The sequence below is a fragment of the Coturnix japonica genome, chromosome 29 (genome assembly GCF_054131305.1).
Source record: "Coturnix japonica strain WE chromosome 29, WE-NBRP24, whole genome shotgun sequence".
Lineage (NCBI taxonomy): Eukaryota > Metazoa > Chordata > Aves > Galliformes > Phasianidae > Coturnix > Coturnix japonica.
Genome location: NC_140691.1, coordinates 7,959,795 through 7,981,810, shown reverse-complemented (window position 1 = coordinate 7,981,810; position 22,016 = coordinate 7,959,795). Strand labels below are relative to the sequence as shown.

General features: G+C 41.0%; 1 protein-coding gene across 6 annotated transcripts; it reads left to right on the top strand.

Annotated features, from left to right (window-relative positions):
* Positions 1 to 3,962: 3,962 nt before the first annotated feature.
* On the top strand, positions 3,963 to 21,320 carry LOC146755951 (pre-mRNA cleavage complex 2 protein Pcf11-like). 6 transcript variants are annotated; one of them, XR_014937837.1, is made up of 16 exons: positions 3,963 to 4,178; positions 7,364 to 7,489; positions 9,581 to 9,769; positions 10,186 to 10,371; positions 11,274 to 12,382; positions 12,654 to 12,843; positions 12,931 to 13,570; positions 14,064 to 15,439; positions 16,382 to 16,469; positions 17,146 to 17,268; positions 17,799 to 17,904; positions 18,202 to 18,385; positions 18,784 to 18,906; positions 19,405 to 19,497; positions 19,751 to 20,205; positions 20,904 to 21,007. XR_014937837.1 is itself a non-coding variant. In XM_085525135.1 (16 exons), the coding sequence occupies exons 1-16, from the start codon at positions 3,990 to 3,992 to the stop codon at positions 21,027 to 21,029; spliced, it is 4,884 nt and encodes a 1,627-aa protein (XP_085381261.1). In that variant the 5' UTR covers positions 3,963 to 3,989; the 3' UTR covers positions 21,030 to 21,320. The 6 variants fall into 6 exon arrangements, 4 of the variants coding, with proteins under 4 accessions (XP_085381261.1, XP_085381260.1, XP_085381258.1 ...); XR_014937836.1 differs by having other exon boundaries at positions 20,820 to 20,932; XM_085525135.1 differs by having other exon boundaries at positions 20,170 to 20,205; positions 20,904 to 21,320.
* The last annotated feature ends 696 nt before the right edge of the window (positions 21,321 to 22,016 follow it).

The window sequence follows — 22,016 nt, the reverse complement described above, 5'->3', positions numbered from 1 at the left end:
AGAACGGCGGGAGAAAAGCAGACGACCACACCTGTCATTGACATATTATCAGCGAATCTCATTTATTCCTTGGCTGCGTGTACCTTTATAATACGGATAATTAGCTCATACATATTGCAAAAGTGGAGCTCATCATTGGTTCCCAATTACATACTATCCCCGAGTATCTTAACAGCTTGTTGTTATCAACTGAAAGCTACTCCCTTGCTGAGTTCCCAGAACCATGGCTAGTTTCTCACCATCCCAGGGCATCCTGTTGTTCTTGCTGTCCTTGCAGGTGTTATGGCTGCTTGCTTATCTGCACCGTGTTTACGGCCCTTCTCAGCTAACTAGCTGTAAAAAACACTCTCTACATTTCCCCCGTTTTCTTTTAGGCTGAAAAAGGGTTTGATTTAACCACCGATTAATCATATTTAACAAGCAGTTCAGTTCATTTGTTCAATCAGTTCTCATGTAGTTTTATCCTGCTTCGTAGCTGCTGTTCTGTGAACTTCTCATCTGGATCCATGACGGACGCTCCGTAGAACTTTTCTTACAATACTGCCTATAGAATAGCAACACTACTTAAATTAATAACATAACTATTATAACTCAATCAAGGCCTCGATTGACAATACTCTAAAAGTGAAAAAAGAGACAAGTCAAATACAACATAACAACATTACTGTTAAACCCACTAAAATTAACAAACATGTTTCTACTGCAACCTAAGTTTCTGTAACCTGAAAATAAATCCATGAGGGTCCCATTGTGTTAATCTGTAACTGATCAGGAAAAGTCTTCAATTTTCATATACTCTGATATATTGATTTTAATGACCACTAAAATTTGTGCAATAAATGCTTTTAAGATGCTCATAACCATGCTCTACCAACTGAGTTATCCGGGCTAATAATTGATTAATGATCGTGCAATTTTATGAAGTAGCATGTCAAATAGAACCAATTTTAGAGGACAAACGTACTAGAGTATCACTAGGGGCATTATTACTTATTGACCCTTGAGAAACAGCAAGCCATGTTGGTGGTGGATGCGACAGGTAGTGCTAGCAGGGCGTCCCCTGCTTCAAGGTGCACATTTCCTCTCTCACCCATCACAGATTCTCTCCTGCATTCAGGGTCTGAAGTATTTCTTCCAGTTGTACACCATATCCGCATGGCCAGTGCGTGATATAGAGCCCAAGTGGAACACCTGCTTGGAAAACAGAATAAACTATCAAATTTAGTTCTATTAGCGTGCACTTTTGTCTAAAACCATGCATGGTTATATTTCAAAAATCCCAATTAGTTGGATGTAAGAGAGGTATCTATTCTATGATACAGGGTCATCTCTTTGTCTGGGATTCCTTTCCAGGTTTTGTCTTTGCAAATTAAGAAAAGCTAATTAATAGGCTAATAACATCATAACCAAACAGTACTAAAACATTAAAAGAGCTATTCCTGTAGATTCTAGCATTGATTAGATCCTGTTTAATATACATCTGATCTATTACTAAAATAGAAGAAGCACACAACATCCTAGCTAATGCCTTAAACTCTAAATCTTGAGACTGCATTGGTAAAACAGAAAATCACACACTATGTCAAACTATTACTAATATTATCTATAACACAGCAAGTTACAAAGTAATATCACTAAGTAGGAAACACACAATTACAATTACTATGAAGGCTGGATGCTATTTTCTGCCTTCAGATGAGACCGAAGATATCATGCTGGAACCCACATAGGGCCAGTCCCTGTGGAAATACGAGCATATTCACGACCCCAAGTTGTCAGTGGTAGGGAACAGTCCCAAAGTCCTGTGGCCATATTCCAAACATTAACCATAGGCTGTTCCTTGAGCACTGGGGAAGCCTCAAAATGACGATCCACATAAGGCGGGAGAAAAGCAGACGACCACACCTGTCATTGACATATGATCAGCTATTCTCGTTTATTCCTTGGCTGCATGTACCTTTATAATACGGATAATTAGCTCATACATATTGCAAATGTGGAGCTCTTCATTGGTTCCCAATTACATACCATCCCCGAGTATCTTTGCAGCTTGTTGTTATCATCCTGAAAGTTACTCCCTTGCCGAGTTCACAAAACCATGGTTAGTTTCTCACCATCCCAGGGCATCCTGTTGATCTCACTGTCCTTGCAGGTGGCATGGCTGCTTGATTAACTGCACCGTGTTTACGACACTTCTCAGCTAGCTGTAAAAAACACTTTCTACACAGGGCTCCTTTTCCAATTCTGTAATGCTTTTCTCTTTCAGGGCTGCTTTTCCTTGCTCTTTTCCCCTTGCAGGGCTCCTTTTCCCCTTGCAGGGCTCCTTTTCCCCTTGCAGGGCTCCTTTTCCAATTCTGTAATGCTTTTCTCTTTCAGGGCTGCTTTTCCTTGCTCTTTTCCCCTTGCAGGGCTCCTTTTCCCCTTTGGGGAAAACAGTATTTCCTCCTTTGGGAGGAAATTTTACTACTCGGAAAGGGTAGTCAGGCATTGGAATGCACTGCCCAGGGAGGTGGTGGAGTCACCGACCATGGGAGTGTTCAAGAAACACTTGGATGTGGTGTTGAGGAATATGATTTAGCCAGGAAGTATCGGTGATGGTTGGACTGGATGATCTTCCAGGTCTTTTCCAGCCTTGATAATTCTGTGATTCTGTGAACCACAGAGAAACACCGTCTGCTTCCTTAAGTGAATCTGGGCTGGAGAACAAAGGACTTGAGCTCATGTACAGTGAGGTGATCTACATGTAATTAAACTGATGTTCGAAAACCTACAGTACAGTGAGGTAATCTACATGTAATTAAACTGATGTTTGAAAACCTACGGTGTTTGACTCTGGTAGTATCTGCAACCTTAGATGTTTGGGAAAGTACTTAATTCTTGAATGGCTTCTTACCACGGTTTAGTGGGCAAATACTGGTGGTAGGTGGATGGACTGGATGATGCTTTAGGTCTTTTCCAACCTTGGTGATTCTATGATAGTATTTCTATCTACCTATCAGGCCTGGCTGCCCTGCCTGTCTCATAGAGGCATCAAGTTCAGTTTTGTTTCCTCATAAAGGAGCAGCATTTTGGAAGGGCTGTGGAGAAAACACTTCGCCACTGAGTTTATTTCCACAAGCTTTATTATTATCTTTGGGAGAATATCATGAGCAGGCTTTGTTACTACAAACTATGGAAAGCCGCGTTACCACAACAACGGCTGGCCAATAGCGAACCTGTTCTAGTAAAGATCTAGGTTTGATCTAGTAAATGTGTATGTTTGATCTAGTAAAGGTTTATGTTTGGTGGCCCTGCTAGGCAGGGGGTTGGAACTACATGATCCTTGAGGTCCCTTCCAACCCGGGTCATTCTGTGACTGATTCTGTGTGACTCTGTGGAGGGTGAGGAGGAAAGGCGGGATCGCAGCGGAGCACCAATCAGAACTGAGGGCTGAAGGGGAAGGCGAGAGGGATTGGCCCGGGGAGTTAGAGGAGGGGAGTGGGGAAAAACAACCAATCATAAGTCTGAACGCAGAGGTGAGGGCGGGTTTTTGGCCATAGCAACCAATCATCTGTAGATTGAGACGGTCCAGCGAATCACATTCACGTTCTTCAGGTCGAGCCAATCGCATGCGGAGCGGTTGAGCGTCACCCAATGGGGACGCGCTGAGCGAACAAAAGGGGCATTCCAAGCTGCCGGCCCCTTTTTTCCCTCAGCCCAATTTCACATGACGCAATGGTTGGAGGAAGCGGTTCACGAGCCGTAGCCGCCGCCGCCATTTTGTGAGCATTGAGACTTGAGCTGGTGGTGGTCGGAAGCGCATTGGCGATCCAGACAGCATTAGCAGCGTCATTAAGCAGCGGAGCCGCAGCTCGGAGGATGCGGTAGAGGAGCCCAGCGGCAGCGGAGGGGGGGAAGCGTCGCTCGGCGGCGGAGGCGGCAGGGGAATCGCGGAGAGGGGGCCGTCGGTCGGTGGGTCGGGTCCTGGTGCGGGCCCCGGTTGGAGGAACATGTCGGCCCCGGAGAGCAGCGCTGGTAGCAGCGAGGCCCGGGAGGACACGTGCCGCGATTACCAGTCATTGTTGGAGGACCTGACGTTCAACAGCAAACCTCACATCAACATGCTGACCATCCTGGCCAAGGAGAACGTGCCCTTCGCCAAGGACATCGTCTCCCTGATCGAGGCGCAAATCGCCAAGGTTTTTATATTCAACCGCCTACTACTCCTACCTATACTGCTGGGGGGACTGGCCGGTGTCAGGAGAAAGGGCTGAGAGATGGAGGAGGCAGGGAGAGAAGGAGGGCCCGAGAGAGGGAGGCAGCAGGGCCGAGGCTGGGAGGGGGAGGGAAGGGGAGCAGGGCTCGGGGCCTCGAGTGAGGTGCTCCCAGGGTCAGAGATGGCAATGGGGGGAGCAGGGAGAGCTGAGGGAGGGGGGGTGGGGGCAGCAGGCCCGGGGGTCGTCGTTGGGAGCAAGCGGAGGACAGCGTGGCTCGGCAGGGAGCATGGCCCTTCCCTAAGCGGCCTTTTACCCCTCCCTTCCTGGCCAGGCTGAGGGCTGCCCCTTATTCCCACACCCCGTAGGGAACAGAGGACCCGAGGGCACCCGGACGGGTTGGGGTCCCTTGGGTTCGGTAACAGATGCAACATGGTGGCCCGGCCGTGACTGGGCAGAGCCTCGCCCTTGGAACTGAGTTTTCCCCTTTAAACTGGTGTCGAAACCGTTGAATTTAGCAATTTCTAACGTAGATAATGATTTTATAAGTCTCGTTAGCGAGAGCCTGACCTTGTGCAGGTTTGTTGTTTCCCCCCCCCCAGTTTATATCCAGGTAGCGTGAAGGAATATAAATAAGGTTGAGTTTATAGCACAGAAATCGTCTGCTTTAGAAAGGCTAATTATAATGATTTATTTTAAAGTATTGTTTGTAGTTTGAAAGATAAGGTTATTTTCCCAGTGAGATATTAACTGGAGGAGTAAGGGTGGGGGACTGATCTTGCAGGGAAGTTTTGAGGTGAAAGGCGATCATCTGCTCTTAGCAGGGAAGTGTGTGTGTTGCTGGTCGGGTGATTCTTGTGTTTTCTGCTTAGAGAAAGCGATGTGGGCTTGGGGTAACCCATTTGGCTTGCAGGTGGCTGTTTGCCCTAAGTAAAGCGAGTGCTGTGTTATCTTCACGTGTCTTGGTTAGCGAGGTTGATTTGGTGAGGATGGGAAGAAGAAATTCTCCCCGACTGTGTAGAAAAGCCTGTAGGATCCTAACATGGCGTCTGAAAGGCACGTGATAGAAAAGGGAAAGAAGAGGCTCCCTCTGAGCCCAACCCAGGCAGTTGCTGACATCAGTCAGCCTCAGAACACAGATGGGGGTGGGGTGGGGGGTTACTGTACCTTTCTATTGCAGCTTTCTGTAAGAAAAGGGTTATTTCTTCAATCCACCGTGTGTTCTTGCCAGTCACCCCTTCCCCATTGTCTCCCTTGCTCCCTCTAATACCAGGCTCCCTCTAATATAGGCCTTTTTTTCCCCCCTTTGGCTTTAAATCGCTGTTTATAATGGTGAGAATTGTATTGTCTTAATGCTGGGGAGGGAAAGATCTCTTACATTATTTAATCTGTCTTTCTACCAATGCAGGATGGCTCTTTAGCGTTCCACAGACCTCTTCCAGTCTAGTTTTAAATGCTACCAGTGGCCAATCTTTGCCATTCCTTGGGGAGGTGACATCATAATCGAATAGATCTCACCATTATATCTCCTAAAGGGCAGTGGAGGATGTATATAACATGTGATAAATATCAATGCTGTCAAATTTCTTCATTTCTGGGTGTTTTAGAGCCTGCCCTGAAGTGTGTTTTTAATTTTTTTTTCCTCCTTCTTTTGAAAGCTGTCTTTAATCTTGTATCAATGGTTAGTTTTGCCTTAGTTACTATTTGTGACTGTGGTTTATTCAAGGCAAGTTTTCTTAGTTGTTTTTTTGGGGGGAAAGTGCTCTCCTTTGCTTAAGCCACTTTTAAAAAGTGTTGCCTGGAGGCAGTTTTGTTTAGTGTAAAACTGGAGTGCTCTGCTTTACGACTGAATTAATGGCTCTGAGATGTGTGACTGCTATGATAAAAAAATATGTAAATAAAAAGTGTGAAATATGTATTTGTCTTTTTATTTACCATTGTATAGTGCAGAGTTTGTTTCTGAGACCCATTTTGTGTACAAAGTTGGTTTTTAAAGTCTTTTTTTTCTTTGCAAGTTTGTGACTCGGGGTTTGATTATGGTTTGATTTTCAGTTGTTTTTTTTTTTTTAAGTTTTTTTTAGGAAACTAATAAAAAAAAAAACAAAGCCACACATTTCCAACAATAGCTTTCATACGTTATTTGAAAGAAGAGTGGGAATTCTGTTGTGATGAGCTCAGCGTTAGCATTCTGTGTGTTCTGGTGGTATGCGGAGCCTCCCTGCTGTTGGTTTAGCTCTGTGTGGGTCTCTTTCTTTGCTTAGGGGGTACTGTCTAGATCACCTGAAAACAAGAGGTTCAAATCTGGGATTCCATTTGTGTGGTTATTGGAACGTGGGCTAGAGAACATAATAAACATTACCAAAAAATGAAGACTTAAATAACCCAACTCTTTTGAAGTCACGGTTCTTAGACTGTGCCACCTGAGTAGCTGATGTTGGAAGGAGGGCACTGCTAAACTAATGCTGTCACATTCTGAAGTAGGCTTCCTTAATTTCTGTGTGATTACTTCTAACTACTCCCAAACACATGAAGTGCCAACAGAGACTGGGACTGCTTGCTCCGTTCCCTTGGATTACAGTGATATAGTTGTGACCTTTTCTGCGTGTGGCTTGTGAAAGGACTGTGATGTTCAATGTATAATCTGCTACTACCGAAGTTCTCTAACTCGGGCTGTTCGCAGGAAGTCTGATTTGTGTTCTGTGAGATGGAGAAAAGCAGCATTCGGGAGGTCCAAGTGATAAACTATTTTTTAGAAGTTCCTTGAAGTGCTAGCGATGGCTTCCTGCTCATTTCAAGTTACTTTCTCCAGTGGGTTTTGAAAGGCTGCACTCAGTACACTAGCAGTAATACTGTCTTGTGGGCTTCTTTTTTCATTTTTTTTTTCCCCTTTTTTCACCCCAAAGCTTTGAGACAAACAGGATTAACCCAAGTTGTTCCTTTTCTCTGTGGTAGACCCACCGCATTATACTTTGAACTGAGTATTGATTTTCCAGATTTAAGTTTTTAAGTTTTTGTATAAACCAAAACCAAAATCCCAAGCAAATCCCTTGGTGTGGATAGTGGCAACCCAAAAGAGAGGTCTGTATTTCTGGGATTGGTAATCCCTTTATATATAGTTTAACGTATGTCTTTGTTGTAATAAACTTCTCAGTTTCTTCTTATTACTCCAGGCTCCTGCGTCAGAGAAGCTTCCTGTTATGTACCTTATGGATTCCATTGTCAAGAAAGTTGGAAGAGAGTATCTTACTGCATTTACTAAAAACCTAGTTGCAACATTTATTTGTGTATTTGAAAAGGTATATATACACTTTCAGAAAAGTTCTGTATTTAAGCAAAGTTGTTCCTGGTAAAATAAATACATGCTCTCAGCTTTCGGTTTTCTTGGGTACCGAACCAGAAGAACTAATTGCTTTTTATGAATGGCAAATACTGTATCTATAATGTGGAAGGGCATTCTTGCTGTTGTCAAGCCTGTAAGTTAAGTTAGTAGAACAGTTAATTATGAATTGCTGATTTATTTTTTAAGGAAGTAGTTAGTCTTTGTGTCAGGAATATATTGAGAATCAGTTTCTTAGAGGTTTTCTGAGCTCTCTGAGTTAGATTTGTCTGATTCACTTAATTTTTGGTGTGAAAAATGGGTGCTTAAATTGCAACAAATACCACTAGCAGCTGATATTCTTCAAGTGGTCTGTGATTAAAAAACATGATGGGCGAGGGGGGGAGGTTGTGAGAGTATATTATTGCTTTGTTACGTTAAAGATACCCATTTTAATTTCATTCAGTGTTGAAAATTGCTGCCAAATGTATTCACTTTTTTTTTTTTTTTCCTAAGTCTTTAAACCCAGTGAAGTAATTGTGCTTATTCCTCAATGAGAATGGCAAATCCAAGTCCGGCTTTTGAAAGACTGGACTTGAATGGGTTTAAGTTGAATTAATGGTTAATTTCTGTGGTTTCCTGTATGCCCTAACATAACAAAGTGGCACTGCATCTGAATGAGATAAGTGGAGCTTTGGTGTATTTGTTATTGCATAGCAGCGAGGATCTGTGATCCCAGAATGTTTTATATCTGTTTTTCAGGTGTACAATGAGTGACTAAATAAGGGGTAGATTGTAATAGTGAGCTCAGAGATATTGAACTCCTTTGTATAGAGTAGATAGGCAGGCATTTACTTATTTTTCCAATATTGGTTTGTGTTCTTTCACATAGTTGCATTTAAACTTGCAGCTGAAGCTCTGGGTAATTCATTTGCTGAGTTTTGTAGTTAACTGTCCAATAAGCTAACTAGAACTATTAAATTGATATTAAATATGTAAAGTGTCAGTCACTTTAGATAACTCATGATATCGCAAGATGAAATTCTCACCCTGACATTGCTAGAGATTCTGTTTTATCAGTAAATGATCACTGAAGGTATCTTTAAACACTTAGCGATGTCAGAAACTGGCTCAGTCATGGCAGCAGTGAACTTGATACCCTCACACTGAAAGTTGTGTAGAGGCACCTCCCACCCATATTAGCTAAGTATGAGTTACTTTTATTGAAGTTCCTGCCCTCTTTTTCAAAGAACTTCTGAACTTTCTGGACAACGTGTCTTAATGTGACACCTAAAATAAAACTGTAGCCCGAAAAAGGTTGAAAAGCCAAAAAAAAAGGGTCAGTGTGTAATGGTTGAGCTAGCAGCAGCATGTGTTTTGTCAGCAGATGTTTTCCATTTGTTTAAATTAACTACTTGAGTTATGAGATTAATTGAATTTTTTCTTTAATGTGAGTTTTGAGCTTAATTGCTACATCTGATTGCAAAGAGAAAATGGGTTGTAGCACTATTAGTGCTTGATTTATGGGTCTGATTTTGCAGTTGAACTGAAATGTACTTGAGTTCGTTTTGACTCATACACCTTTTGTTGGATTTATTAGGGGGAAAAAAACCTTCAGTGATTAAACAGCTCAACAAAACACTTTCTCTGTTCAGAAAGTTTGTTGTTCTCTGATTTGGTTGTTGTTGCTGTGTGCCGCTCAGCACGAACATTTGAGTTACTGTATTGTTTCAGAGGCATTTTCTTTGGATATTTTTGTCGCTGTATTTTTTTTGACAGAAATTGGCCAAGTAAAATGAGAATTTTGGTAATGGAAAAGCTGAAAGAAAATTCTCAGAGAACGGTAATACACAATTAAACCTTCACATGTCCGCATTTGAACTTCTGTTACCGATTCTGTTGGTGTAGATGTATCAATCTACACCACTTACAAGTTCTTTGTAGCCAGTTCGTTGTGTTAAAATGATAACTTTGGTAAGAATATAAAGCATATGAGATCTTAAGTTCTACAGAAAAGTATAGGTTGTTTTATATTAACTTAACAAGCCATAGAATTGTTTTATTGTTTTAGGTGGATGCAAATACTAGGAAAAGTTTATTTAAATTACGCTCCACATGGGACGATATTTTTCCTTTGAAGAAACTGTATGCACTTGACGTCAGAGTCAACTCATTAGATCCTGCTTGGCCAATTAAACTTCTGCCCCTAAAGGTGAATACTTCTAGCATCCATGTGAATCCTAAGTTTTTAAATAAATCGGTAAGTCTCTATACCTACTGTATGAACAGATGGCAGTACGTGTTGTTTTTGTTGTTTGTATGCTGCTTTTGACAAACGTAGTGTGATAAGAATAAAGCATCTGATCTCTGGAGACAGGCAAGAGGAATTTATGGACTCAGTATTTAAGGGGCTTATTGTAAGTATTTATAACTTGAATTCTAGATTTCCAAACATTTATGTTAAATGCCATATTCTGTCATGGTGGCACAGTTAATCCTATGACAGTAGGCAATTCCTAGAGGAGCAGAAATTGTTTTGTTTGTATTTTGCATAAAAAATGCAGTCATTAACTTGTGCAAGCTAAGTCCCAGTTTTGTATCACACTAGCAGTTAAGAGAGATGGAGCTAGCTGGATCCATTAAGATGTTGAATGTAACCTTATGTTCTATTTTTAGCCAGAGGAATCTACTGCATCTACCTCTGCTGTCACTTCTGGTGCCTCTACTCCTCCAGCTGTTCCAGAAATACAAAAGAATTTGACACAGGAGCAACTGATAAGGCAGCAATTGCTTGCGAAGCAAAAACAGTTGTTAGAACTTCAGCAAAAAATGCTGGAGTTGGAACAGACTAAAGCACAGTTGGTGAGTAGGATAGTTGGTGAATGGTCCATAGTTCGGTCTCACTTTGTTTGGTCGTACCTTAGCGTCTATACTGGTAACTGCAGTTAAGTTTAGACAAGAGGAGCTGTTTTAGGACTAGAGTAGTGCAAGTTGATCTGGTCCTCTAGACCAGTAATTGTTACATAAAAATCTTAAGGATTACATTCAGAACAGGTTAAAAAAGGTTTGTGGTCTTTTGTTCTCATCTTGAAAATTATGTCTGCCTGTGATGTGTCTTCCACCTCTTTTTGTGGCTCACCATAAACAAGGCTTTTTTTGAATACATTTGCACTTAGAAAATTGAGTATTTCCATAAGGAACGGGGAATCCTGATTGTTGGAAATGTCAAGGCAGTTTCTGTCTTCATTACGTCAGGTTGGTTTGATGTCACAATCTGAGGGTGACATTGAGGGTGGTGGCTGTCACAATCTGAAGGTGGTGGCAGTTAAACCTGTTTTGTTTTTACATTCATAATTGAAAGTCATCTTGTGTTGAAAGTTGATGATACTAAAGTGAAATATCGTAGAAGTGTAGAAATGAAAATATATAAACATGCTTGGCCGTTTAGTTGTCTTGGAAATGAGGAATGTATAGAAAAACTAAAGCTGTATTGAGGTGTGCTTTTGTTGATTTTTTTGCTGCGTTGACCTTGTAGTATTGACTTTGTACTTGATCTTCGCCTTTTGTGTTGGTACTATGTTATTTTAATTGCTGCGATGAGGAATGAATGGGTCATTTTCAGTTAAATGGATTAGTCTGATAACTACTTCAAAACATTTCTATTTTCATCTTTCTTTTCAAAACAGAACACGATCATCTCTGTGCAGGTGTTGTATCACACAGATTAATGCTAGGTTTGTTTTTTTCTTGTCACCTTATTTCAGGCTGTTTCTCTTAGTGTTCAGCAAGGATCATCTTCTATACCTTCAGTTCCAGCGCCTTCCAAGCCACATGTGTCCCAGACACCTCACGTGGCCGTTAAGACGCCTACTCAGGCTTCGTTACAGTCTGAGAAGATCAAACCATCCTCAAGTCCTCCACTTCACGATGTCAAAATAGTAAATAGAGATCCTCGACTTAATAGAATGTCACAACATTCTTCTCATGCTAAAGATCAGTCCCATAGGAAAGAATTTCCACCAAGCGCATCTGGTCAGTCTGATACCAAGGCGAGCAAAACATCCCAGTCTGAAAAACAAAGCTCAACAAAGCCAGAGAAAATGAAAGCAGGTGAAAAACCACAAAAGAAAGAACCTGATCAGTTGGAAACAAAGTCTAAATCTCCATCTCCTTTGAAAAACAAGCTTCCCAATACTAAAGATACTAAAACCCAAGAATCTGAAAGCACAAAAGTATCTGAAATGAGTAAACGGGATCCAAGACTGAAAAAACATCTTCAAGAAAAGCCAGAGAGCAAAGGGGATGAGGTGAAAGAAAAGAGGAGAAATACAGAGAAAAAAGAAAAAGATGAGCATAAGACATCTGAGCATAGACCAGTAGGCAGCAGGAATAAAACAATTAATGGTGTTGTCCAGAAACAAGACGTGACTACAGAAGAATCAGAAAAACAGGGTGGAAAACAAGGGAGATCCAGTAATAGAAAACGGTCACGATCCCGTTCTCCTAAGTCACGGTCACCATCTACACATTCTCCAAAACGAAGAGAGAGGAGATCACCCAAAAGAATACTCAGGAGTTTATCTCCCACTTCTTCAACTCCTAAAATTGGAAAGATATGCCAAATTGGCGCTAAACAGTCTCATGCTGAAGAAGCCTCACAAGGGGCAAGAGATGAAAGAAATTCTAATAAGCGAAATGTTAAACAAGAGGTGCGAGATCCAAGGAGGGTGAAAAAAAGCCAAGAAGACAGGCCCCAAGAAACAGCAAGCCAGCATTCTACAAAAGGTTCTCCTGATCCAAAGGAGAATGCAGAGAATTGGCAGGGATCCAAAGCAGGCAAGAGGTGGAAACCCGGTTGGGAGGAAAATAAAAAGTAAGTTACCATATTTCGAACAAATTCTCTCTGAAGTAAGTGGAAATTCTGCTCTTGGCTGAAGTACAGTTAGGTTTGGGAGGAAACATTCAGACAGCCCATGCTGACAGAAGTTCTTGATTGAGATTCATAATTTGCTTGTAGTGAAAAATGGCAATTATGCATACTTTCTGAATCGATAGTGATGTTTTACCATGATCGGTTCTGATAGAGATGTAATACATCCTGAATAAATAACTAACTTGTGTTTTAAACGTGTTCCTATTCACAGCTCTCAGCAGACTGAAGAACACCAAGCAGTTGGTAAATCCCCTCACCAACAACACCGAGAAAACTGGCCTGCTGCTAAAGGAATTCTGTCACCCCGAGCACCGAAACAGCAACACCGGTTAAGTGTGGATGCCAATTTGCAAATTCCCAAAGAACTGACGTCTGCAAGCAAGAGAGAATTACTTAAAAAGGTAATACTGATTGATTGATTTGTAGAGGTGTCTTGGATATAGTTGTGCTTTGCTTTTCTTCTTAGAAATCCAAACTTTATGTTACAGGCCAATGACTGCTTAGCATCTGGTGAAATAACACAAGACGAGTTCCTTGTGGTAGCTCATCAGATTCAACAGCTGTTCCAGTACCAGGAAGGAAAGCACAGATGTAATGTGTGGGATAGCCCTACAGATGAAAAAGGCTCTTTGAAAAGGAAGCCTCTTCTGTCGGATGCGGAGTTAACATACTATGAGCATAAAACTAAACTGAAGAGGACACAAGTTCAGCATTCATTGTCAAGACTTGATCTCTTGGATCCTGATGATATTTTGGATTATCATGTACCTGATGCATTGCTCTCTGTGGACTGTGAGCAAGCGAAAGCAAAGTGTGGAGTGCAGTTTGAAAGAAAAGAACCCTTTGGAGAAAGATCAAGACGGCACTCTCCTGTAAGTGGCACCAGCAGACCCTTTGCTGATAACCTTTCACCTCTGGAGGGTCGACAAAGGCTTGAGGAACAAAATGCTACTAAAGGAGGAAGGGGTTTGAAAAACTTCGACCCTTATGACAACTGGGGAGAATCAGATGAATTCAGAGATGTTCTCAGACAGCAGGGAAAAGGTACAACAGAGTTCCAGAAGATCGATGGTGATGCAGTCTGTAGGTTTGATAACCGTGAAGAAAGACAGCTGCTTGGGAAATCTGGTATGTATTTTTGCCTTATTTTACAGATGTCAAATAATTTGCAATCTTTTTGCAAGTAGTTATTGTTGAGTTGTAGGAGATACATAGTCCAACGCCCCAGTGCTAAAGCAAGTACCTTAGAGTAGGAAAGTGTCTGGGCAGATTATGATTATCTCTGGAGAAGGAAAACCTTTCTGGGCAGTTCGTTCCAGTGCTCTTTAACCCTCAGAGTAAAGTGTTTTGTCTTTTTTCTTTATGTTTTTATGGAACTTTCTATGTTACAGTTTGGTTCCCATTGCACCTTATCTTGTCGCTGAGCACTGCTGAAAAGAGCCTGACCTCATCTATTATTCCCTTAACCTGCTGGCCGTGCTCTTTTTAACGCACTCTAGGTTTATCATTGGTCTCGTTGGCCACAAGGGCCTACTGTTGATACATGGTCAACCTTTTGTCCACCAGGACACCTTGGTCCTTCTCTGTGCAGTGCCTTATCTTTTATTTTCTCCTCTTTCAGGTGTTCGAGATGAACCAAGATCACCATTCAATGAACGTTTCAAAAGAGCTAGATACGAAGATCCAGATAAAGAACCATTTCCTGACAGTCCAGGGTCAAGATTTGGAGGCATAGAAGCAAAGCCGAGAATAAGTGCACTAATGGAAGACAGACCTTTATTTGATGGCTCATCTAGACCATCTGCTGCAAGAGTTGGGGCAGATGGACAAGGAAGTCCTTTTATCGATAGCCCTACTGCTGGTTCAAGTTCTAGAATTGATGGACCGACTGGACAAGCTGCTCTGAGATTTGAGGGCCCTTTGGTGGGGGCAGGTGCTTCTCAGTTTGATGGGCCCCTGGCAGGAGCAGGGGGAGCTGGATCCCTAAGATTTGATGGGCCACCAGGGCAGCTGGCAGGGGCTCTCAGGTTTGAAGGACCTCACGGACAGGTTGGTGGGGGAGGTCCTTTGAGGCTCGAGGGACCTCTTGGACCATTGCGGTTTGAGGGGCCTGCAGGCCAGCCTGTTGGTGGTCCTAGATTCAAAGGACCTGGAGTTGGTCTCAGGTTTGAGGGACCCCGTGGTCAGCCTTCAGGTGGTCTCAGGTTTGAGGGACCTCATGGTCAACCTCTGGGGCCTCGAGGTCAGCCAGGAGGTGGTCTCAGGTTTGAGGGAGGACCACATGGTCAGCCCTTGGGGCCTCATGGTCAAGGTGGTCTCAGGTTTGAGGGTCCGCATTTACAGCCATTGGGGCCCCATGGTCAACCTGGAAGCGGCCTCAGATTTGAGGGGCCACATGGGCAGCCAGGTGTAGGGCCCAGGTTGATTGATGGACCAGTGCACCAGGGCGTTGGTGGACTTAGATTTGATGGTCCTATGGGACGGACCGGTCCAAGATTTGATGGCTGTCATGCTGGCTTTGATGGTCAACCTGGACAACTGTCTCTTTTGCAAAGATTTTATGGAATTCATGGACAGCCCGGCCCAAGATTTGAAAGGGCTCCTGGCCAGCCCGCACAGCCACGATTTGATGCAGCCATACCTCAAAGATTTGATGGCCCTCACCAGCCTGCCTCAAGATTTGACCTGCCCCTTGGCCTTCATGGTTCACGTTTTGAAAATATAGCTAGCCATCCTGCCTCACGATTAGAGATGTCGCCATATGGACAAAGTGGTCCGTTTGTTGACCATCCCGGACAGGGCTACAGCGGACCAGCTCATGGAATGCAGTTCCAAAGGCCTGAAATGTTTGACAGTTCACTAGGACCAAATTTCAGTGGGCCAGCTGGCCCAGGAGCACAGAATTTTGCATTGAGAGCATCCGGACATTACTTTGACGACAAACTTCAAGGTTCACAATACGGAAACTTCAATAATATGTCAATGGGAGGTCATCAGGTAAGAACTGATTCTAGTAAATAATTTACTTAGAGAAGAATTCTTGTGTAGAAAATTAGCAGTTTTTCCTCTAAAAGCATTTTTTTTGCAGACTAAAAATACCCTTAAGTAGTATCTGGATGATACAAGGAAAAAGGGGCAGGCATTGCTATTTGTTAAGTCTTTGTTTTTAGAAATTAAAAGCCAGTTCTTTGCAACCATTTTATAGCTGAGGATATTGCACTGACATCAGTATCTTTTATTTGAAAATGAATTAAATAATAGGAAGAATGCGATGTTTTCTCTTACACAAAGCATGTTAGCTACAAATCATGACAGATTATTGAAGCGAATATACGTAATTACTTTTTCTGAGAGGTTTAGAATTAAAATGAACCAAAATAATTGCAGTCTTTTTGGAGACAACCATAACTTGGGAGCAGTTGAGAAAGATGCAGGCTTTTAAGCTATGGCTTCTGAAGAATGATCATGGCACTGGCAGGCTTTATGGTGTCAGTTGTCCTTGCTGTTGCTTCTTGGAAGCACTCTCTTCTAAAGGAGAAAGTAATTGTAAATCAGTGAAAACAATGTCTGTTCTCCCAGTAGATTGGAGGTTGTAGGGGACATACTTCAAGCGTGCTGTAAAAATTTATTTTCTTTCTGAAGTTTCTTGCAGCTGGCTTGCTGAAAATCCATCTTTCAGGATGCATTTCATGTCATGGGTACTATCTCAGTTATTAGATAAAACCTCATTGTGATCTTGGTGAACGTTTACCAGTTTCTTTTGTTATTAACCCTTTTTTTTGGTGAAAAGGATTGCTTTGAAATACTTTAAGTGGAAAATGTGCTTGAAGGATGCGCAAGTAGAAGAAAAGTTTGTACTGAGAAGTGTGTAGAGGTTAATGATGGAATAATTAAAAACAAATTGCCTTGCCAAGATTGCTTAAATGCTTAATTTTACAGGTTTCGCACATGTCTGCTCAGACAGGACCATATGGCCAAGGTCAACAGTATCTACCAAATCCTGGAAGCTTTGTTCAGAACCCTGCAGGTACTGTAATAGTTAACTTCCTTCTGTGTCCTTTGGACTGTTCTCTGTTCATGACCACAAAAATTAGTGCTGTACGGTGATGGTGCCGTGGGTCCTTGTACACTAAAGGGCATCCTTCTCTGTGAGATGGCAGTAGGTGGCGTTTCAGGAGTACTGTCATCTCTCCAGGGGTTTCTCTCAAGCAGTGAGTGCTTTAACTGCGTGGTTTTGGTATGTAGTTACACTTTAAAACAAAACAGAACCACTGAAACCAATTTTTGGATTGCTTTTCACATAGCAGAAGGGCACCTCAATTGGCCAGGCTGAATACACATTCCCACTATATTAATTGTTAGTAATAAAAGTCTTGTATCAAGTTGTAAATGATACAAGTAGATGGATTCTCATGAGATCTTTAAGCACAGAACAAGAAAATACTATGTTTTCCATGGGAATTTCAGTAGAAAACAGGTAGATGGCATTTCAAAACACATTAGGAAGGAAGTTGTAGGGGCAGAAATGAGGCAAAGGCTGCGTATGAGGCAAACTGAAGTGGATGAGTAGATTGAAGTTAAAAATGGAAGTAAAAAGGGGTAGAAGGAAAAGAGTGTTGTGAAATGCTGATGGAGGTGATTTTTTTTTTTTATGCTAACCTTTGGTTTCCTTGAGTGTTGTGATCTTATTTCCCCTCTCCTAGGAGGAGCAGTTCCACATTCATATCCTGATAACCACGTTGGTCAGCTCGATGTCAACGAATTGTTTGCTAAACTGTTGTCGACAGGAATCCTCAAACTGTCAAAAACGGATTCCACTTCAGCACGTATGTAGCTTTCATTACATTCTGACTCACCAGTTTACGCGTAGCTAAAGTGTAAAGTGAAATGTAAGAACTATGTGAACTATTGCATTCTTTTTTCTTAAATGGATCTTTGAGGGAAACCATTTGGTGCGTGTGATAAAGTGAATTATTAACTTTCTAAATGTATCTTTTAAGCTATTTAGAGCCTCCGTTTCTTCTTTTTTTTTTTTTTTTTTGGTGCCCCACCTCAATAACTTGTCAGTGATTCTAATCAGATTCCTGTCAGTCTCTGAAATATTTGTCTCTCTCTAAATACTGAATTTTAGTGCCAGAAGCTTAGATGAAGTAGAGTCATGTTAAATTGCCATTTGGAGTTGCATACTGTTTTTTGTACGCTTTTTAAAGCTATGAGACTGACTCAGCTCTTATGCACATTCAGGTTAATGTAGTCAGGTTATATTTATTAGTATTTGAATAAAAATAATATCCAGGTGCACCTTATTTTGTTCTGAAAATGAGCTGAAATTTTGATGAAATTCTTTCTTTTAAAGAAGCGAATGAAACATCGGTGCAGCCAGCTGCTGAAGAGGAGGATGATGACCAGGGTGATCACGATGTCCCAGACCTCACGAACTTTAAAGTTGAAGAACTCAGTCAGTGCGTATTGCAGCATGAGCTTACTCTGCACTAGGAATAATGGCATGGTGGTATCTAGGCGGTTAATCCAAGGCAATTGAGTAGGTGTGATATAACAATGCTAGTGTGTTCACTGTGAGTAGTTCATGCTTATTTGAATGCTTTTTAATGTACTTACATGAATGCTTTGACTGTCAAATGCTTTAACCTTATAGGACAATCATGCTTTTCTTCTACTCCTGAGGTCACTTGAAACAACGTACTGAGAAACTTCCAATTTCTTTCCAAAGAAATGTTAATTTCTTTTTGTTTTTCTAGGCGTTATGATAGTGTTATAAATCGACTATACACTGGAATTCAGTGCTTCTCGTGTGGAATGAGATTTCCTACTTCAAAGACAGACGTTTATGCAGACCATTTAGATTGGCACTATCGCCAGAACCGTTCGAAAAAAGACGTTCGCCGAAAAATTACACACAGAAGGTGGTACTACAGCGTAACGGTGAGCAATGCAGGACGTGGGCCTTGTTAATTAGGGCTGGGTTTTGTGTTTCACATACATTGAGTGGGATTGAGATTGAAGTTGTATTACCATTGGAGTTTGGTGATCAGTGATGTATGAAAACTACTTGATATATCAGACATACTTGCCAAAAGAAAAGGCTGTTATGTGGTGAACAATAAGCAGCTTGGAGTTATCCGTACTGCTTTGGTTGGACTAAGAATGAAATGGAAGTTGAAGTATAATGGCCTTTCACAGACTGTTTCAGTTTAACGAACTAAGGCTGATTATATCTGTTACTTCAGGGATTCCATTTTTCTTCTTCTTTTTTTTTTTTCCAAACGTATTTTTTAATGATTTCTGGCTGTTTATGATTGTGATTGAATTCTTGTCCTTAGGATTGGATTGAGTTTGAAGAAATAGCCGACCTAGAGGAGCGTGCAAAAAGCCAGTTCTTTGAAAAAGCTGCAAAAGAAAAGCAGTTTCAGAGTGTGCCTGCTGGACCAGCTGGAGCAGTTGAGGTGAGTTCCAGTTTTCCTGCTGTAACCCATATGGTCTGTAAGTAGATTCAAGTCTTGTGCCTTGTTCTCAGAGGTCGCTGTTTATTTTGCAGAGGAGTGTGAAGGGTGTTAATGCTTTGTGCAGTTCTCACTCTAACTCAGAGTTGAGTTTTGGAAGATGCCATGAAATAAACTAAATCCCTGCACCAGATTGTCTTAATTGACAGTAAAACAGCATTAGATTGTTACAGAGTGTCTTGCTGAGACTTCCTTGTTAAAGGGACAAGACTTAACTTTTTCAATTGACAAATGTTGTTGCTCATTCTACCAACTGTACTCAAATAATTTCTATTAACATTTTCTTAAAGATATTTTGGAAGCGTGGAGGTAAAATGTAGTTTTCGTGTTATCTTAATGTATATATATATGTGACTGTTACAAGCCAAGTTCTTGATGTTGGTGTTCAGTAATGGCTTTAATAACACCATGTATCTATCATGTTACTTCAATAACTTTCAGAGGTGTGAAATCTGCCGGGAGCAGTTTGAGCAGTACTGGGATGAGGAAGAGGAAGAGTGGCATCTAAAGAATGCTATCAGAATGCATGAGAAGGTAATCCAATCTTGTTACGTGGCACTCATTAATATTAAAAAGCAAAACAAAAGCGTAAGAGAAGAATTACAGAAATAGACCACAGTGACCCATCTTTTCTGAAGGACTCCCCTGTTAGTTTTCCTGCTTCTAGTTGTATAAATATCTCAACCTTTGGACATGCTTGAAGTCCTGGGATCATTAGTACAGGCTCAATAGGCTTCCATTGTAATATGTTGCTAAAAGATAAATGAAGGTGATCTTCTCTACTTAGCATTGTTGAGTCTGCCTGGATTACTGGGTCCACTTCTGGGCCCCTCATTACAAGAGAGACCGTGCTGGAAAGAGCCCAGTGGTGGAGCCTGTTTCTCTTTGGAGGCCTTCAAAAGCCAAAGGATGTGGTGCTGGGCAGCTCGGCTCCAGATGTCCCTTCCACCCATTCTGTTCTGTGAATGTTCTGTGAGTGTAGGTGTTGGTTTTGGTCCAGTTATTTCCCTGTGCTAAACAAGGTTTTTATATGATGGCTTTTCCTAACTAAGCATACACCAGATATCTTCCCAGTCACATTTGACACCATACTTGTTCTACACATTGTTGTCCTGGAGGAATAGTGTGATTTGGATTTGTTCTGTTTATGACTGGTGCTTTTACTGTATCCCTAATGTATTTAAATGGTTAACAATTATTTTCCAGATTTACCATCCATCCTGCTATGAAGATTACCAAAACGTAAGAAAACCTTTACTTTCATATATATATATTTTTAAACTATTTTGCTTTCAGTTTGTTTGCTTGATCACTGTCTTTATATAGAGCAGGTCTGCAGAATCAGTTCCTCTTGCATGTGCCTAGGCAAAGAATCAGAGGGAATGCCTTGGGAATGGCAAGTTTGTAATGTATAGTTAGAGTTAGCTATGATGTATCCATGACAGCTTTCGTGTTATATAGGTGAGACTAAAGTGAAGCCATTATGATTTTATTGTTAACATGTGTAATCTTAAGAATTTTAAGAAACTGAAAAAATGAGTGTTAGTATATGTTAAATTTGTTATGACTTGGGAGCTAACAGTGGGGGGAATAGTTGGGAATATTTTACAGTAACATATTAAGCATTTCATCGCTGTGAGGATAATACCATTTGATACTAATTATGGAAAAGTAATGCTATGATATAGTAACTTTGTATTATTAGATAAAGTAGAAAGTAATAAGTGGAAGTTTGGATTTTGAGTGCTCTGCTTGCCCACATGTTTGCGCTTTGAAAGAGACAGAAAGGAAAAGAAGGTAAAAAAAAATGGTTGTTTGAACAATGTGTTAATGCTGTGTGAATGTTTGTTTTATAGACATCATCATCTGATTGCACACCCTCTCCCAGCAAGACCCCTGTAGAAAATCCCCTACATATTATGTTGAACATTGTTAAACAGGAAACGGATGAGTCCTGTGACTCACCTCAAGTGAAAGAAGAACCTGATGGCACCCCTGCTGCCTGTGCAGAAGAGAGCACACCTGCCTCTATAGATGTTAAAACAGAACCAGATGAGTCTGTTTAGAATGAGGTTTGATTTTTTTTTTTTACAGAAGAGCTCCTGTGTTAATTCTGGAAAGCAGATACTTTTTATAGGAAATAAAAGCATTCAAATTGAGGCAGGGCCTCAGTGACTGTTTGGTTAATAAATACATTTTTGTATTTAAATTTCTTATTGCCTGCACTGTTTCAGGTGTCATTGTGTGAAAATTCTGTAGATGCGTGAAAATTTAATGGAATGAAATTGTATATGTAAAAAATGTACAATTTTCACTTGTGGAAATGTAAATTATAAATAAAACCTATTTTTGCTATATACGGGGAGTGTAATGTTTATGCACACCATCAAACAAAGACAGCGTTTCTGTACTTTTTTCAGTTTAAATGGAAATAAAAAGACCTCAGTTTTAAACCTGTTGCTGAATCAGATTCAGAAAAGTGAAAGCAAGCAACTTCCTTCAGTTATTTCATAAGCGGGTGATCAAGGGAAGCAATGCTGGGACTTCTCAAGATAAAATCCTAGATTTCTTCTTAACCTTAACTTGAACAATCTTTTACATATCCAGATGTTAAAACAAGTAACCATAAGACCGTTTTGGGTAGAAATGCCAGAATTTAACAAAGCAACCAGAGTTGCTCAGTTGTGAACACAAGTGCCAACAGACCATTAACAAACCAGGATGCCTGGTAGCTGAGACATCTTCAATGATATATTTTCCCATTAGTCACACATAAGAGTTTAATACAGCTGGACAAGCTTTTCTTTACAGGGGAGGTATGAATCTAAGAATGCTCATTTGAAGTTTTTTTTAAATTTTTTTTTTTTTTTAATTTTTTCGTTGCTTATGACTGAATTTAGGTGATAAACCAGATATCCTGAGATGTTAATATTTCTTAAATGTAATAAATAAAATTGAAGCATATGTTTGTGTCAGTCTCTTTCCTTTCTGTAGTGGGTTTGTGTGGTTGGGTGTGTTTGTGGGATGGGCAGTAAGCTGCATAGGTATGTATG

What these genes read in the sequence shown, in the direction of transcription:
- LOC146755951 (XM_085525132.1), top strand. Translation starts at nt 3,990, where the DNA reads ATGTCGGCCCCGGAGAGCAGCGCTGGTAGCAGCGAGGCCCGGGAGGAC. An exon ending in TTATTTGTGTATTTGAAAAG is followed by an intron (nt 7,490 to 9,580) that starts GTATATATACAC and finishes TTATTGTTTTAG; the next exon opens with GTGGATGCAAATACTAGGAA. An exon ending in CTTTGTTCAGAACCCTGCAG is followed by an intron (nt 16,470 to 17,145) that starts GTACTGTAATAG and finishes CCCCTCTCCTAG; the next exon opens with GAGGAGCAGTTCCACATTCA.